Below are 17,403 nucleotides of genomic sequence, written 5' to 3' on the forward strand. Positions count from 1 at the left end.
AAATATCAGTTGCAGTGCAGCTTCAAAGAGCTCTACATGATCCCAGACGAGGAATAAGAGTCTTATCTAGTGAAACCATCGCTCATTTTCTAAAAAAATGTAAATGTATAAACATTTTAACCACAAATGCTAGTCTTGCATTGCTCTGCGCCACGCATTACCTAATCATGTTGTAAAGGTCACGAGTGACGTAGGCCGTTTTCAGAAAATGACCTATCGTTTTGCTAGATCAGACTCTTATTCCTAGTCTGGGATCCTGTAGAGCTTTTTGAAGCTGCACTGAAACTGACATTTGGACCTTCAACCCGTTGGTCCCTGTTGAAGTCCATTATACGGAGAAAAATCCTGGAATGTTTTCTTCAAAAATCTTAATTTCTTTTTGACTGAACAAAAGAAAGACATAAACATCTTGGATGACATTGGGGTGAGTAAATTATCAGGAAATTTAAATTCTGTACAAATCCTTTAAGCTGAGTAAATAATGACAAAATGTAAAATTTTAGGTGAAGTATCCCTTTAAATTTTAATTTCAATAAATAGATTTTGTACTATAGAACTAATTTGTCATACAAATAAAGTTTGAATGACTATCAACTGATAACTGAAATGAAGAGCAGCAACTTCTGACAATGCATGGTATAAAATAGTTTAATACACAATGAGATGAGTTATGCATAATCCTTCATAATGATACATTTGATCCAGTTCTTGTTGCTGGATATCATCTTCAGTTCTGGAGTTTGCCATCACATCGAGTGGCATACTAGCTCTTCAACAATTGAATTAAGGCCCACAGGCTTGAATTTCTTGCTTACAAAGCTGCCTTCATCAACACACTTTACCATAGTCACACATTTCCATGCGTTCTCTAAACACTTCTATTATTGCCAGTGAAAGCACCATTCAAGCAATGCAAAACTGCTGGTGAATGACATTTGTCCATGTGATATACTTCAGCAAGATGCCAGTGGTAAACTATGGATTATTAATATTGTTCTGCTTTAATGTGCTGCAGAAACACTTAACGAAGCACAAAACTTTGTTTCATGATTCCAGGGTTTAAAGACATGATCCAGGTTCTTAAACACAGAACCTATGGAGCCTACGACATGCTGTCAATTACCTCAGAAAATTAGTTTGACTTGCCCGTCAGTTCGTGAAAACAAACACAATACGTGCAGTATTGCAACAGGATAAATGGTAAAATACACAGTGTTTTGAAAGTGTAGCCACATTCTGTGATAAAATCACTGTCATGACCACATACAGCCACTAAATGACATGACGTCATACGCTACAGTTCAAAAGTTTTGGGGTCAGTAAGATTTTTTTATTTATTTTTTTTTTAAAGAAATTAATACTTTTATCCAGCAAGAATGCATTAAATAAATCAAAAGTAACAGAAATGTATAATGTTACAAAAGGTTCTATTTCAATTAAATGCTGTTCTTTTGAACATTCCATTTATCAAAGAATCCTGAAAAAAATATATTATGGTTTCCACAAAAATATGAAGCAGCACTACTGTTTTCAACATTGATAATAAATGTTTCTTGAGCAGCAAATCAGCATGTTAGAGTGATATCTGAAGGATCATGTGACACTGAAGACTGGAGTAATGATGCTGAAAATTCAGCTTTGCATCTTATTAATAAATTACATTTTAAAATATATTAAAATAGAAAACAGTTCTTTTAAATTGTAATAATATTTCACAATATTTACTGTATTTTGATTAAGTAAATGCAGTCTTGGTGAGCAGAAGAGTCTTCTTTTAATAGTAAAGTAAACGTAATTAATTTTACCGCAAAAATTCGAGAGGCGCATTTCTGCTTTTAAATTGATTTAAAAAGTTGCCCCATAAACTTCCATTCCAAGTGCATTACTGTAAATACAACATCTGTTTATTACAAACCGAAGGACGAATCGAAATTATTTTCTGTGATGATCTTCAGCATGCCATGGCAGATTTTCAATTTTTGAACATCAGATATTCCTTTAAATTCTCAACATTTCAGTGTGCCAAAAGAATCAGGCTACTGTGCATTTTCAAAAAAAGGTTTAAATATGATTCATCATATAATGCCACCATCTTTTTCAGACAATCTCTGGCTTGGGCATAGCTACTTAAAAAAAGAAAACATTTTTTTCTTCAGCCACATGCGAATTCATGGTTTCTTGCCATTGTGTCTCGTTCATAATTCAATTTGAATTAAAAATAGATATCTATCTCATCTACTGAAGGCATCTTTTCTTTAAACATCATCAAAATACTGTCTGAAATCTTCTATTCTTCCGTGTCATCCGCTTACAGTAACTCGTCATTTGCAATAGCAATAAAATTTCTAACTATCTAACAAAATAGGCACATAAAACTCCCTCACGGTATCTTTGGGTGAAGGTAAGGGCCACTATCTATCAGTAACTCTAAACGGCCCCGTCCCCCGTGTTCCCTTTGTGATCTCTTGTCTCATCTGCTTGCAGACGTTGTACTGTGAAAGTCGACCATGAAAGGGAGCGTAAACGTGGCATACGGTCACATGGTGCAGGTTAGCGGTTAGTGGAGCGTTGTGTTCGTTACATGTGCTGTAATGCCTCCTGGGCCTGTTCTGTGTACACGTCATCTTTCCCCGCCCACGAGCCGAAGCCGTCACCCATCTGCGGCATCCTCCTCTGCGAGCCTCGGGTTTTGTCCCGGGAAAAGAAGCTAAACCTGTGAATGTAAGACAGGACATCAGCATCGTTTGTTTTCAATGCTCTATTAACTATGAACTAGATTGTTTCATATACATTTGGGTGTTGTTGGGCTGTTTATTATATGTTACTGAGAAACACTCTAAAAAAACTGTTCAAGTGTCATTTTGTATTGATAAAAATGCACAGCCTATTTATGGTTATTTTGCACAAAGTAATATATTTCACACCAGAATCAAAAGACAAAAGTAAGAAAGAAGTTTATTTATTTTTGCATTATTTTAAAAATGTCTAAAATAAAAGCATCATAAGGTGAAATCTGCATTAATAAAATAATTAATTTATTCAATTCAACACTGTACTTGGTATATATATATATATATATATATAGGTTTTCATCTTTTTGACAAATATTATAAATATGACCTGACAATAAAAAAAGCCTTTTTTGTAATGTTATATTAATATACAAAAAATGCAAAAAAAGTTAGAAAGCAGAGTTTATATTTAAATATATATATAAATATGTCTTTGCATTTAATTTCCAGATTTAAAAAAAAAAAAACTATTATATATATTATTATCTTTTTGATAAATATAATGATAATAATGTTTTAATTTTTTTTTTTTTTGGAAATGTTATATATATTATATATATATAGGTTTTCATTTTATTGACAAATATTATATTTTGCAATGATATTTTAATATACAAAAAAATTTCAGAAAGCACAAAGTTTATATTTAAATATATATATAAATATGTATTTGCATTTAATTTCCAGATTGCAAAAAAACTATATATATATATATATATTTTTTTTTTTTTGACAAATATTATAATTGTTTTTTTTTTTAATGTTATATATATATATATATATATATATATATATATATATATATATATATATATATATATATATATATATATATAATGTTTTCATTTTATTGACAAATATTATATTTTGCATTGTTATTTTAATATACAAAAAATTTCAGAAAGCACAAAGTTTATATTTAAATATATATGTCTTTTCTATTCTCTTTTAATTTCTTCCTTTGATTTTGGCACAAAATATGAGATTTTGTCATCATATAAAAATGTTTTTCCCCTACCCCAATTTACACAAATATAATATATTGCTAGACACGTTCCACCCTACCATAACTGTACCCCACACTGTATCACTAATGTCTTTACAACCAAGTTACATAAAGCATCTCACAAACGCTCTTGCTTGACATTTCAGCTCATACAAGCAGCGGCAATCAAGCGTTCAATTTCCCTACGCATCTATAAAGCACTCTTTTAGTTGACACAATGTAGTGACACAATGTTATATAATTGGTTACAGCGCAGCACGAGTGTTAGAGGAGTGAGCGGGAGTTTGATTCTGACTGGCTGATTCTAACGATCCTCCTGCTGATTGGTCGCACAGATAGCCCCACAATCAGCCAATCAGAATGTGCTCTTTACGATCAGTGGCTCTAATGAGGGGGGTGAGATGAGGGGGCCATGCAGCTCCATCACATGCAGGGAGGATAAAGGTGTTAAAACAGCAAAGAACACAAAGGTGAACCACCAAAAAAGGTCGTACAAGGGAAATAAGTCGTCTGATTGGCTGTAAAGTGGGGTCATCTGGAATCAACCCAGCCGCCACCATCGGCATTATGGCTGTGAAGATCCTGTTACAAAGAGGCACAGATATGAAGAGTTGAGCAAAGAGAAGATACACCCAGAACCACCTGTAGTGTCCTGTTTCTGAAGATATTCTCCTACTGCTGAGTCTTCAGATGCATATGGCAGCATTAATGATGGTCATGCCTTAAGATTTTAGTAAAACAAGGGTACATGGATGCCAACATGTGTCATATAATGTCATAAAACTCTGAATATGTCTGTCAGCCTGCAGTTTAGTGAATGTGTAACTGCTTTTTAATGGTCTAGTGTTCATTTAGATCAAACAGCATGTCATGGGTTCAATTCCCAAGGAATGCATGAACTGATAAAATGCACACTTTAATTGCAATGCAAGCTGCTTTAAATATTTACGTTGTATTATCGCACAGTTCTATATGTAAAGTTGGATATATATTTTATTCAACTTTATTCACATACATAGAGTACACTTATATAAAGCGATTTATACTATCTATAGCAAATCAAGTGCTTGACTGTTTATTTCCTCACAAAAAGTATCTATATTATCGCACAGCTCCTATTAAGTTGGATATATAAGTATGTCCAACTTTATCTGCATACATACAGTATACTCACATAGGGTGATATATAGCATATATCAACAGCTTGATAGCTTGTATTGTCACAAAACTATATTATCACCCAGCTCTAATCTGTTAAATGCGACCAAAGCATGAAGATATTAAGATATAATATAAACATTAACATCATGATTTTCTGTAAAGCTGCTTTGAAACAATATGTATTGTGAAAAGTGCTATATAAATAAATTTGACATGACTTGAGAAATGCATAAACATTTCTAAATCATTACCCGTGATGCTCATAACATTAGCTCTTTTCCTATGCTAAACCTATATTTTTGGGCGTCTCATGTGCGCTCCCAACACAAGACCAAAATGATGCTGATTTATAGGGTTAAATATGTTTGTAATATATGTGTGTGTGCAAGTGTGTGTAGATGTTTGGCTCTTTTAGCAGTACGCACAGTCGTTTTATCCCTGACTCGGGCTGAAAGTTGGAGCGAGAGCTCGGCCGAAGGGTAGGAGAAGGGTCTGGCAGGGATGGGCCTGTTTCCTCCTCCTGTTCTTCACTGAAAATGTGATTAAACAATAATTCATATATATATATATATATATATATATATATATATATATATATATATATATATATATATATATATATATATATATATATATATATATATATATATATATATATACTCATATAGTTAATATATACGATAAAAAACAATATATAAAATATATTAAATTATTTGTAATAATACATGTTTGAAATTTCTTACAGATACATATGACTGACCAAATTGTAAATTTTCTAACCTTCTGTAATAGGCGATTTCCTCCTGCAGCATGAAGACTTTAGCTTTCAGCTCATTGCGCTCATGCAAGACGTCCCGCAGCTCTTGCAGGGTGAATCGTGGGCGGTTCGGGTCTTTTGGATCTAGAGTGGACATGTCATCATCACACAGTGCCTCCTGGTGGATGAGAGGAACACTCGGTCACTTACACTAGTCTTCATACAGAGCAACGGGCTGCTGAAGAGGTTTAAACTTGAGACACACAAACATCTTCATTATCAGAGCATCCTCAAAATGACACAAAAATCACCTGATTTCACTGCTGTTAATGAACAACAACAACAACAAAAAAAAACACACCACAAGACACATTCAGTTATTTCTAAAGACCATATGAAAATCGAAATTAGTTTACAGACTTTTAGTTCATATCTCGCAAATGATTTAATAAGTTAATAAACCTCACTACCGTTCACATGTTTGGGGTCAGTGAGACTTTTTTTAAAGAAATTAATATTTGATTCTGCAATGATGCATTAAATTGATCAAAAGTGACAGTAAAGACTGTTATAATCTTACGAAAGATTTCTATTTCAAATAAACGCTGTTCTTTTGAACTTCTAATCATCAGATCCAGAAATCCAGACAAAAATGTATCAGTTTCCACAAAAATATGAAGCAGCACAACTGTTTTCAACATTAATAATAAAAACTGTTTCTTAAGCATCAAATCAGCATATTAGAATGATTTCTGAAGGATCATGTGACACTGAAGACTGGAGTAATGATGCTGAAAATTCAGCTTTGCATCACAGAAATAAATTACATTTTACAATATATTCAAATAGAAAATGGATATTTTCAATTGTAATATTTCACAATATTATGGTTTTTACTGTATTTTTGACCAAATAAATGCAGCCTTGCTAAGGAAAAGAGACTTACAGTGGGTATGGAAAGTATTCAGACCCCCTTAAATTTTTCATTCTTTGTTATATTGCAGCCATTTGCTACAATCATTTAAGTTAATTTTTTTCCTCATTAATGTACACACAGATACACATATTGCCAGAAAAACACAGAATTGTTGACATTTTTGCAGCTTTATTAAAAAATAAAAACTGAAACGTCTCAAACGTCTTCCATTTAAGGATTATGGAGGCCACTGTGCTCTTAGGAACCTTAAGTGCAGCAGAAATTTTTTTGTAACCTTGGCCAGATCTGTGCCTTGCCACAATTGTGTCTCTGAGCTCTTCAGGCAGTTCCTTTGACCTCATGATTCTCATTTGCTCTGACATGCACTGTGAGCTGTAAGGTCTTATATAGACAGGTGTGTGGTTTTCCTAATCAAGTCCAATCAGTAGAATCAAACACAGCTGGACTCAAATGAAGGTGTAGAACCATCTCAAGGATGATCAGAAGAAATGGACAGCACCTGAGTTAAATATATGAGTGTCACAGCAAAGGGTCTGAATACTTAGCACCATGTGATATTTCCATTTTTCTTTTTTAATAAATCTGCAAAAATGTCAACAATTCTGTGTTTTTCTGTCAATGTGGGGTGTTGTGTGTACATTAATGAGGAAAAAAATGAACTTAAATAATTTTTGCAAATGGCTGCAATATAACAAAGAGTGAAACATTTAAGGGGTTCTGAATACTTTCCGTACCCACTATATTTCAAACTGTTGAACAGTGGTGTACTTATTAAATAATAATAATAAAACAAAATAGATAAAATAATGAATAGCTGTTTGGTACTTCCTGTTTCAATGGGAAATATGTCAGCAGGTAAGACAAAAAATATTTCATGAGCTCTTTCACACAACATCCCCTCTGCTTTCATATCATATGGCCATTGTAAGTTTGTAAATGAACAACAGCATATGATTGGTGCCTTTATTTTACAATAGACCGCAAGCTCTTTGTTATGATCTACTATGATCTCATGATCATCACTGAGTTAGCATTTAATTCAGTCACATGGTTTGCATTCACTTGCATATATGCAGGCTGCATTAACAATCAGGCTTTCGCCAGCTGATACTCTTCACAATGATTGTGTATCTGTGTGAAGGACTAACATGATTAGTGTCCTGCTCTCACAGTCTGTTGTACAGCAGCTGCACACACTCGTCCTAGCGTGACTCGTGCAAACAGTCGCAGATATGGGTCAGGTGTTATTTTACACTCCATGCTATCCTTAGGAGCTGCCGCTGCAGGGTTACCCATAAAAACGCAGCCTCTTCATCATCATCCTTCTCCTCCTCGCCACCGTCATCTGTCAGGGCTCCAGGGGCCCCTGTGTGGGGGATGAAATGGAGGGGACCCTCCTCTATCTCCAGGCCTCCAGCAAGGAGTTCAGAAGCTAAATCCTGACCCCAGGAAGGGGCCGCTTTAGTCGACTGTGGTTACAAACATGTGGATTGCAAATTGCAACCAACATTTTATCTGGAGTGTTTGTTTGAGTGAATAGTTCAACAAAACAAATCTAACACAATCTGACAATTTCATCTTTTTTTCAGTTTTCTTTGCCAAAAACAAAACAATGCGATGTCTTTCACATTACATAATATTTCATCATTTACTAATAAAAGAGCCAATGTCAGATGAAGTACATTTGTGAACGGCCTTAAATGTAACCATGTTAAACATTAAATCAATCCCAAAGGTTAACAAATAAACACTGGCAGCCACAGTTAATATATATATATCTTTCGGCATCATTTACTGATAAACAATCTGTTTAAATGCATGCATATGTGTGAACTGCATTAAATTAAACAAACGTTCACAATTTAACACTGGCAGCCCTAATTAATACAGTTGCACTGTAAATATACTGTCTACTGATTTTCCTTCTCATCCTGGACTCCTCTGTGACTGTGACTCATTGTTGTTTCATTCTGACTCATTTTGGACACCATGTGAACATCCCAATGCTCTAGATCACACTTACTTCCTTTAAATAGAAATAGAAATGACTTAATGCTGCAGTTGAAAACTGAAGTGTCTCAATTCATTGGAATCAAGCAAAGACGCAATGGAAGATTTCAATTCATAACCCATTTAGCAGAAGAGTTGCTAAACAATATGTATGTATAAAACCATCACAATCGAAGCAACATTCATTTACATTCACGTACCTGTGCAGGTGAGGGCGGCCCTACAGGCTCCTCTGTCTCCGCGCTGGTCTTGCCCTGTTCTTTCAGTCGCTCCTTAAGACGGACCACTTCCTGTCGGAGGTTACCAAGCTCCTGCTGTCTTGCCTGACCAGACGCCTCCAGCTCCACCTTCTGCTCGATCAGAGCTTTACCCTGGGCCTCCACCACCGTGATCTTATGCCTCAGGTCATGGTTGATCTTCATCAGCCGGTTCAACTGCTGCTGGAGCTGGAAGAGATTCGACAGCATTTGCGATGCATTAAACATCCACAGTATTATGGATTTCAGAGTGAAACAGCATTTTACATAGGGTGTGACTTTGATGACTTTTCCAGCAAAAAGGCTGACATCTTTGTGTGTTTTCATGAGATGAAATCACCGGTCTTTGCCCAGGAAGAACATAGCTCTTTACCGCTTCAACGTCCTCGTTTTTCAGCGTCAGCTCACGGTCTTTGGCGCGGATCTCGTCTCGCTGTTTATCTACAACTTCCTTCAGCTTCTTCATCACCTGCCGCTCCCTCTCGGTCATGCCTGGCATCACAGATTAAAAACAAAAAACAGCACATGCTTGCAGCCTCATTTACTACACAGAAAACCAACATTCAAAAAAATATCAAAATATAATGCATGTTTAATCGATAACATATTGGCCATTTTTGATCGGCACACTAGTAGCTGCAGGAAGTTTCAGGGTGAAGTTTTTGTTTTTGTATCGACCAGGTCACTGGAAAGGCACAAGAAGTCTGATAGACACTGTAAGCAAATAACTTCTTGTCTGAGTGCCCATGTTGCTGCTCTTTAAATAGATCTGTGTCCGTGCAGAGCATCTGACACACAACCACTGACACACTTCACGTTTGTCATGACCTAGAAATATATGTGTTGCTGGCCTTAAATGAATATTCAGAGTTTAATACAACTTAAGTTTTCTGTTAATTCAATTTTAATTATACATTACATTAATTATTACAAATTAGCATATTAATATTAAGTATATATATATATATATACTTAATTATATATATATTTACGAATATATAATTAATTATATATATATATATATATATATATATATATATATATATATATATATATATATATATACACAGCTATGGAAAAAATTAAGAGACCACTCCAAGTTCAGAAATCAATGTTAAAGGTACAATATGTAAAATCTTTGCAGTAAAATATCCAAAACCCACTAGGCTAGTGTTATATATTTTGTCCAGCTGATTACAAACAATGTCTCTAATGTTTTCAACTACTTGAAAATTCTCATTCTAAACAGTGACACGGGGCAGTGCAGTCGCCTGTCAATGAAGTCAGTTACCTTTGTTACCGCCTTTACTGATGTAGAAACCACATGACAACAGTGCCGTGGACAAATGCGGAAGTAGTGTCCAGCAAACCACTAGCTTGCTTCAAGCAGTTCCTTATTTACTTCTTGCACGTTTTATGGTGGATTGTGTTACTTATTTATGGAACATAATTACTGTTTACCATCTGCCGCTGGATTTGTTGACAAGGACAGCTCCCGTAAACTCATGACCGGAAAAGTGGAAGCGGCGCCGGCGACTGTGTCATAATAAAAGTCCCGCTGCTCGTGAGGCGTGTGTTGATCAATCGCTCCAGCTCCTCGTTCAGCTCCCGCAACACTCGCTCCTGCTCTGCTTCATACTACAGTAACGTTAATAATCGCATCCACAAACATGAGTTCTTCCAGACTCCAATCCCTATTCTTTTGCACCGTCTGTTGAGATGGAGACCACATGTCCCAAGTTTCCGCTCTAAAACTTGGCGTCATCAAACTACGCCTTTGTTTTGAATAGGCTTCTAGCGACCTCTAGCGGAAAAAATCACAAATTGTACCTTTAAGTGGTCTCTTAATTTTTTCCATAGCTGTATATATATAAAAGAGATGCACCGATGTATCGGCCACCGATATTTATCGGCCGATTTTTGATCAATTTAAAACCATTGGCATATCGATTTTAGCATGAAAAAGGCTGAAATAACAAACCGATAGTTTGATAATTAACTGTGTGAATGCAGAGTTGTATAATGTCCTTATTAAAGAAATATGAAATGTTGTATAATAATAAATCAAAAATGAGTTCATGTGGAGTTTAAGAAATATTTGATCGCAAAAATAATCTCTGAAGGTTGTCATGGTGATTTATTTGCATTTGTTTAGTTTTTTTTCTTCTCTTATAATGCCGGCCTGTTGAATGTTAAATGGATCCAATCCATGTTCAATGAAAATGATTTGATGATGTAGCAATAAACCTTAATGCATGTGATTTTGAAAATTACTAATTTAAAACATGATCACAGCAATAATCTACCTTAATGACAAAAGTTTAAATAAGTGAGCAAGTGACAAATATCGGTATCGGCCAATGGTTGCTTGTTAAAATCTGTATCGGCCAAAAAAATACTATCACTGCACTGCATAATAAATCGGATCAAATGAAAGTCACTTGTGGTGTTCCACAAGGTTCAGTGCTAGGCCCCAAATTGTTTGTACTATATATAAATGATATTTGTAAAGTGTCCAAAATATTAAAAATTTGTACTGTTCAGGGAAAAATTTGGAACAAAATACAGTGAAAATTGATGGTTTTGAAAAAAAATGGTTTGATGATAATAAACTTTCATTGAATTTAAGCAAAACAAAGTTCATAATATTTAGCAAACGGCAAAGTAATAACAAAGCAAAAATTACGATTAATAATGAGGAAATAGAAAGTGTGTATGAAAATAAATTTATGGGTGCAATAATAGATCATAAATTACGTTGGAAACCAGATATAAATAATTTTAAAACAAAAATGTCTAAATCCATTGAAATACTAAATAGAACATTAAAATTGTGTATTTCACTTTGTAAATTTAAGAAAATGTTTTAGAAAAGGTGATAAATAATTCTATAATTCAAAATGAGTAATTTGTGTATGTAATACTTGAACTATTGTAATAATATCTGAAATGTGTACCTTGTAATTATGTATGTACATTTACTATTACAATGTAATAATTACTATTACATTTATATTTACACATATAACATAACATATTTTGTCAGAATATTTGTAGTAATCTCTAGCATGTCGCAGGTGCTGTCCATATAAATTATGCTGTAAATAACCCAAAATATTATTTTAAGGAGCTTACGATACAAGTCATTTCCTGCATTCTATTCAAATAGCTCTTTTTATCTTTAAATCAGTGTCGAGACTGACAGCGGCGCTGGAATGTTTGTGTAAACAGCTGCGCTCTGCGTTTGACACTGAATCAGACGCGTCTAGCAGCTCTGAGAGAGAGACTGTTCTGACGGCAGCGGATCGGCACGTGAGTGTGTCAGAGGCACTGTGGAGTCTCTGTGCTGCTCATGCAGTAATGCGCCCTGCCTCGTCTTCTGTCACATGGAGAAGGGATGCTTTGTGCAGCGTTTGTGGCAGTTCCTAAACGCCTGAAAGAATGTGTGAGAGAATTCCTATGGGCATCACATGCGTTTGCTTTGTATCCGGCACAGGCATGCTGGGAAAACAGAGTCTGGCTATGTTCCAAATGTAATACTTGCTTACAACATAGTGCATATTTTGTGTATTTAATACAATTGGAATTTGATCAAATAAGTCAAATACAGTTGAATTTCATCGGAGATGGAAGGAGTGCATTATGGGACATATTATTCAATTGCGAGTTATAAAGTCAGAATTGTGATATAAAGTCTTTTTTCTCGCAATTGCGAGTTTTTATCATGTAATTTTGACTTTGTAACTCACAAAAATGGTAAATGCGACTTTTTTTCTCAGAATTCTGACTTTTTCTCAGAATTGTGATATAAACACACAATTGCGAGTTTTATGGTAAGAATTGCATGATATAAACTCGCAAGTGCATCTTATAAAGTTGCGAGTTTATATCTCACAATTCTGAGAAAAAAGTCAAAATTGCGAGATTTAAACTCCCATATGCGAGTTTTAAAGTCAGAATATTTTTCTCGCAATTGTGTTTATATCTCGCAATTCTGAGAAAAAAGTCAGAATTGCGAGATGAAAATTGTCCCAATTACCTTTTTTATTTTTATTTAATGGCGGAAACAAGCTTCCATACCACACAGTGTGAGACTGACACAATGCTTTCTTTTTATGAACACTGAGCTTTAGCACTACCTTCCTGTTTCTGTATGTCCTCTTCCGTCATCGGACACTCTTTGACGGACAGGTTGTTGAGCAGCGTTTTGTTTTCCTCCTGCAGCTGGGCGATCTGGGACAACAGATCCTGGGCTTCTCCTCTCCACACATCCTCCACCAACTCCAGCTCCTGTTCACACACACACACACACACACATTTCAGAAGTGCCTCATAAAATATACATGAGTGTATATTTAACCACTGACCTTCATTGAAGTTACGTAACGTCTGAAACAATCAGCAAAAACACACAAAACAGGAGGAGCATAATAACATCTTCACAGAAGGACAAAGGCTCTATTCAAATTCGGGCTAGTCGATATGGCCAAAAAATAATATCTCAGTATTTTTTGGGGCTGAATAGCAATATATGGTATATATCTTGGCATTTTCTAAATTTCTCTATTTATATAAAAGAAAATCACAATCCTGGCCAGTGTTGTCCTACAAACAATGTTCATACTGAAGTCTATGAAAACAAATATAGTGAATGTAACCATGTAGTCTATGCTATATATTATGTGCAAAAATAGGGTTAAAATCACATTACATTCTAACAATGCAATCCAGAAACAAAAACGTATTATAAAGCAGAAGTTAAATTCGCTGAAAATAAATAAAAACAAAAACACAGACTAATTATATTAGGCTATTTGATTACCCCATTACAATAGTTACTTTACAGTAGCTGCTATCATAAAATACACTTACTTGCAGGTTTAAAATTGGCACATTTATTGTCCAACAACAAATATTTTAGCAAAATGTATATTTTTGTCAGAATTATTGCACTCTTTTTCAGATGTGCTCATATCAAACTACTGTTTACCGAAATAAATAAATGGTATTGCCTATGTAGTTTATAAATTTATATATATATATATAGGGTTACGCATTACAAGTAACTTGAGAAACGTAGTCAGATTACTTTTTCAAGTAACTAGTAAAGTAATGCATTACTTTTTCAATTTACAACAAAATATCTAAGTTACTTTTTTTTTTTATTGACTGTCAGCTCTCCTGACCAAATGTTGAGAGAAATAAAGGTCAGAGGTGTTGTGTGCGCTGTGTGAACATGATGGGTATTTTAGTTCTAGACTAAATGTGAGCATGCATTTATTCATCTCACTTGCACAAAACATTCAGTATTCCTCAAAATGAATAAAAACTGTGAAATGCAATCACAGAATATTACACAAACCTGTAATAATTAACTATATTAAATGACACAAATATACTTTCCCCAGTTTCACAGACCAGGCTTAAGCTAGTCCCAGACTAAAATGCACGTTTGAGGTGTTTTAACTGAAAGCAACTTGTACTGACAGATCTTAAAATACATCAGTGCCATTGTTTTGTCTCAAGATGCACACCAGTAATGTTTTTTTCTAGTGAACGTTTATAAAAGCTACTTTAATGCCTTAATTGAACTAAGGCCTAATCCTGGCTTAGTCTGAAACCGGGCCCTTAATTATTTAATCTCACTTTATTATCCAATGTCTTTGCTGCTGACCTTCAATGATCTAATTCAACAATTGTGATCTGTCTCCTCTTCACCAATAAGCTGGTGTGTGGTGGGCGTTCTGGCGCAATATGGCTGCCGTCGCATCATCCAGGTGGTTGAGGAGATTCCCCCTTCCATATGTAAAGTGCTTTAGAAAAGTGCTATATAAATGTAACAAATTACACTAATAAGCAAAAATTACTTTAGATTAGATTTAGAGATAAGAGTGTTGAACTTCCTTCTACTATTCTTCTTAATGCAGAATGTCAGCACAGCTGAAAGGTTTGTTTGAGCTGCGCCATCTACTGTACAGGTGTAAATATGCATTTCCTTCAGTCTGAGGCTTATTCATTTCACTTATGGTGTGAAAGGGTCTTAACATTTGCCAAAAATAGAACTTTGTTTGTTTTTTTTTAAAAAAAAAAAAAACAAGCAAGCCCAGCCCAGGTGAGAAAAAGTAATGCAAAAATAATGTAACTCATTACTTTTTATAAAAAATAACACAATTAGTTACTTTTTTAGGGGGTAATGCAACGTTGTAATGCATTTCTTTTAAAAGTTACTTTTCCCAACACTGTATATACAAACTCGATATACCGCCCAGCCCTAATTCAAATGTCTGCTCATATGCACATATTAATGTATTTCTCTATTCTTATATTATGTGAAATTTTTATGTGCTACACTTGCCATAATACCATGGACTTGGTATTCTTTAAAGCACCATGAAGTACCATGTAAATAAACATATAATATATGAATATTGCAATCATTCAGTACCATCAAGGTACCAAAGTATAAGCACTGTATTATAGTACTTCCTGATCTATATAAATAATCACAGTATATTTTCATCAGAACAGCGGTGACATCAGTCTTATAAGATCTGGATTTGTCTCATATGTGAGACTCATATGGACACGTGATGGTGATGGACTGTGCTTCAGTTCCATCATTTCCTGTCCAGGGCAGGAACTTTTTCCCAAAGAATTTCCCATGTACGCTCTGCACTGCTTTGTTCTGAAACATCACTTCTGAAACACCTTCATCCACCAAAAGTAATGTACATATGATGTGATGTAGTAGAAGTAGTAGAGAAAAACAGTGACAGTATAATTACATATTATTAATTGATATATTGATTATATTTACATACAGTATAATTATAGACATATTAATATGTATAATTTACTATATTTATTGTATATATAAAATATATTTGTATATATAATTATGAATATAATTTTTTAATTATATATATATATATATATATATATATATATATAATTTCTTTTTATATATACAATTATATTTTAAATATATTTTAGAATTATATTTGTTTATATATATTAGATGTTCTAGTCTATAAAGCACCGTTTTGTGTTTCTCCTATAATTGTATATATAATTATGAATATATAATTATAATTTATATATATATATATATATATATATATATATATATATATATATATATTTTATAGTAAGTATATTATATTACTTATATATTTAGTAGAAAAAACAGTATATATAATGTTATTAATGATTAATGAATAGTAATTACATATTATAAATTAACATATTAATATTAATTATATATAATAAATATAATCATTTAAATGTATATTTACTATTGAATATATTTTTTCATATATTTTATAAATAAAATATTAATATATCTTAAATTATATATATTTATTACATGTAAAATTAAAATATTGATTATATTTATATACATATTAAATATATATATATATATATATATATATATATATATATATATATATATATATATATATATATATATATATATATTAGATGTTCTAGTCTATAAAAGCACCTTTTTGTGTTTCTTCTCCTTCTCCAGTCTGTCCATCCGCTCCAGTCGGAGGCGGTCCAGCTCCAGGCGCAGCTCCTCGGTCTCTGGACTGATGCTGTTCCGGCTCACCATAACCTCCAGGATCTCCAGCACCCGGACCACTTTGGGCATGAGGCGGGACAGAGCCTCACATCCGTACTGATCAATAATGCGCTCGAACTCCTGACCCACCACTGCGGCGATATCATACACGTCCATCACGGTCAGATCCGCCACGTTCTTCTCCAGCGCCGAACCGAAATCCTCCATGACCGTCTCTGTTCGTCCCTGAAGTTCGTTTCCTTCTAAACTTTCTCAGTCCCTTTCAGTAGCCAAACAGATCCCAAAAACCTTCTAAAACCTCGCTAATGACACCCCGTCAAGGATAAAAGCCATTTCTGGGTATTTTTAGGCCGAATTGGACCGAAATAAGAGTTGTCCCATTGCGGTTCGGTTTCCCTGCCCTTATTTATTCCTCAGAGCGGCGCTTCACCACTGCGCATGCGCACAGCTGATGGCGCTGTGAAATCACTGTCAAGCGCCACACTGACCTAAAATATCTGTCACTCACTGTTTACCAGTTCTTCTTGGGTAGTTCAGATGTGTCGATAAGACGTTAACCCTTGTGAGAAAGAGTAAAATTCCAATAAAAAATACACACCTGTGCCAAAATGTCCGCAGAAGGCATTAACACAGGAAAAATGATCAAAAAGACAAAAAATAAGGTCGCACAAGGGTTCAACTTTGGTATATCAAAGTATTAAGGGTAGTTGAACATATAAATCAGTGACATGAACGCAGAAATATTGTAAACATTTTATAATAGTGTATAATTAAATATATATTACATGTATAATTCATTTTTATAAACTCATATTAAATAACATTAAATTATATACACTTTCAATGCAACCGTTTTGGCATTTTTAATGGGATTTCTTTAACATTTCTTTTAACAATT

The 17,403-nt window shown here is 34.1% G+C and overlaps 1 protein-coding gene across 6 annotated transcripts; it reads right to left on the minus strand.

The window, feature by feature from the left end:
* Nucleotides 1-466: 466 nt before the first annotated feature.
* Nucleotides 467-16,950, minus strand: rilpl1 (Rab interacting lysosomal protein-like 1). 6 transcript variants are annotated; one of them, XM_067397409.1, is made up of 9 exons: nucleotides 16,425-16,950; nucleotides 13,060-13,210; nucleotides 9,261-9,412; nucleotides 8,864-9,109; nucleotides 7,946-8,122; nucleotides 5,740-5,894; nucleotides 5,385-5,489; nucleotides 4,293-4,380; nucleotides 2,576-2,713 (listed from the first exon to the last, which is right to left on the minus strand). In XM_067397409.1, the coding sequence occupies exons 1-9, from the start codon at nucleotides 16,710-16,712 to the stop codon at nucleotides 2,708-2,710; spliced, it is 1,368 nt and encodes a 455-aa protein (XP_067253510.1). In that variant the 5' UTR covers nucleotides 16,713-16,950; the 3' UTR covers nucleotides 2,576-2,707. The 6 variants fall into 6 exon arrangements, with proteins under 6 accessions (XP_067253508.1, XP_067253511.1, XP_067253509.1 ...); XM_067397407.1 differs by lacking the exon at nucleotides 4,293-4,380 and having other exon boundaries at nucleotides 467-2,713; XM_067397408.1 differs by lacking the exon at nucleotides 4,293-4,380 and having other exon boundaries at nucleotides 473-2,713; nucleotides 9,294-9,412.
* Nucleotides 16,951-17,403: the final 453 nt, after the last annotated feature.

This window comes from Chanodichthys erythropterus, chromosome 10 (genome assembly GCF_024489055.1).
Source record: "Chanodichthys erythropterus isolate Z2021 chromosome 10, ASM2448905v1, whole genome shotgun sequence".
In the NCBI taxonomy this organism is placed as follows: Eukaryota; Metazoa; Chordata; class Actinopteri; order Cypriniformes; family Xenocyprididae; genus Chanodichthys; species Chanodichthys erythropterus.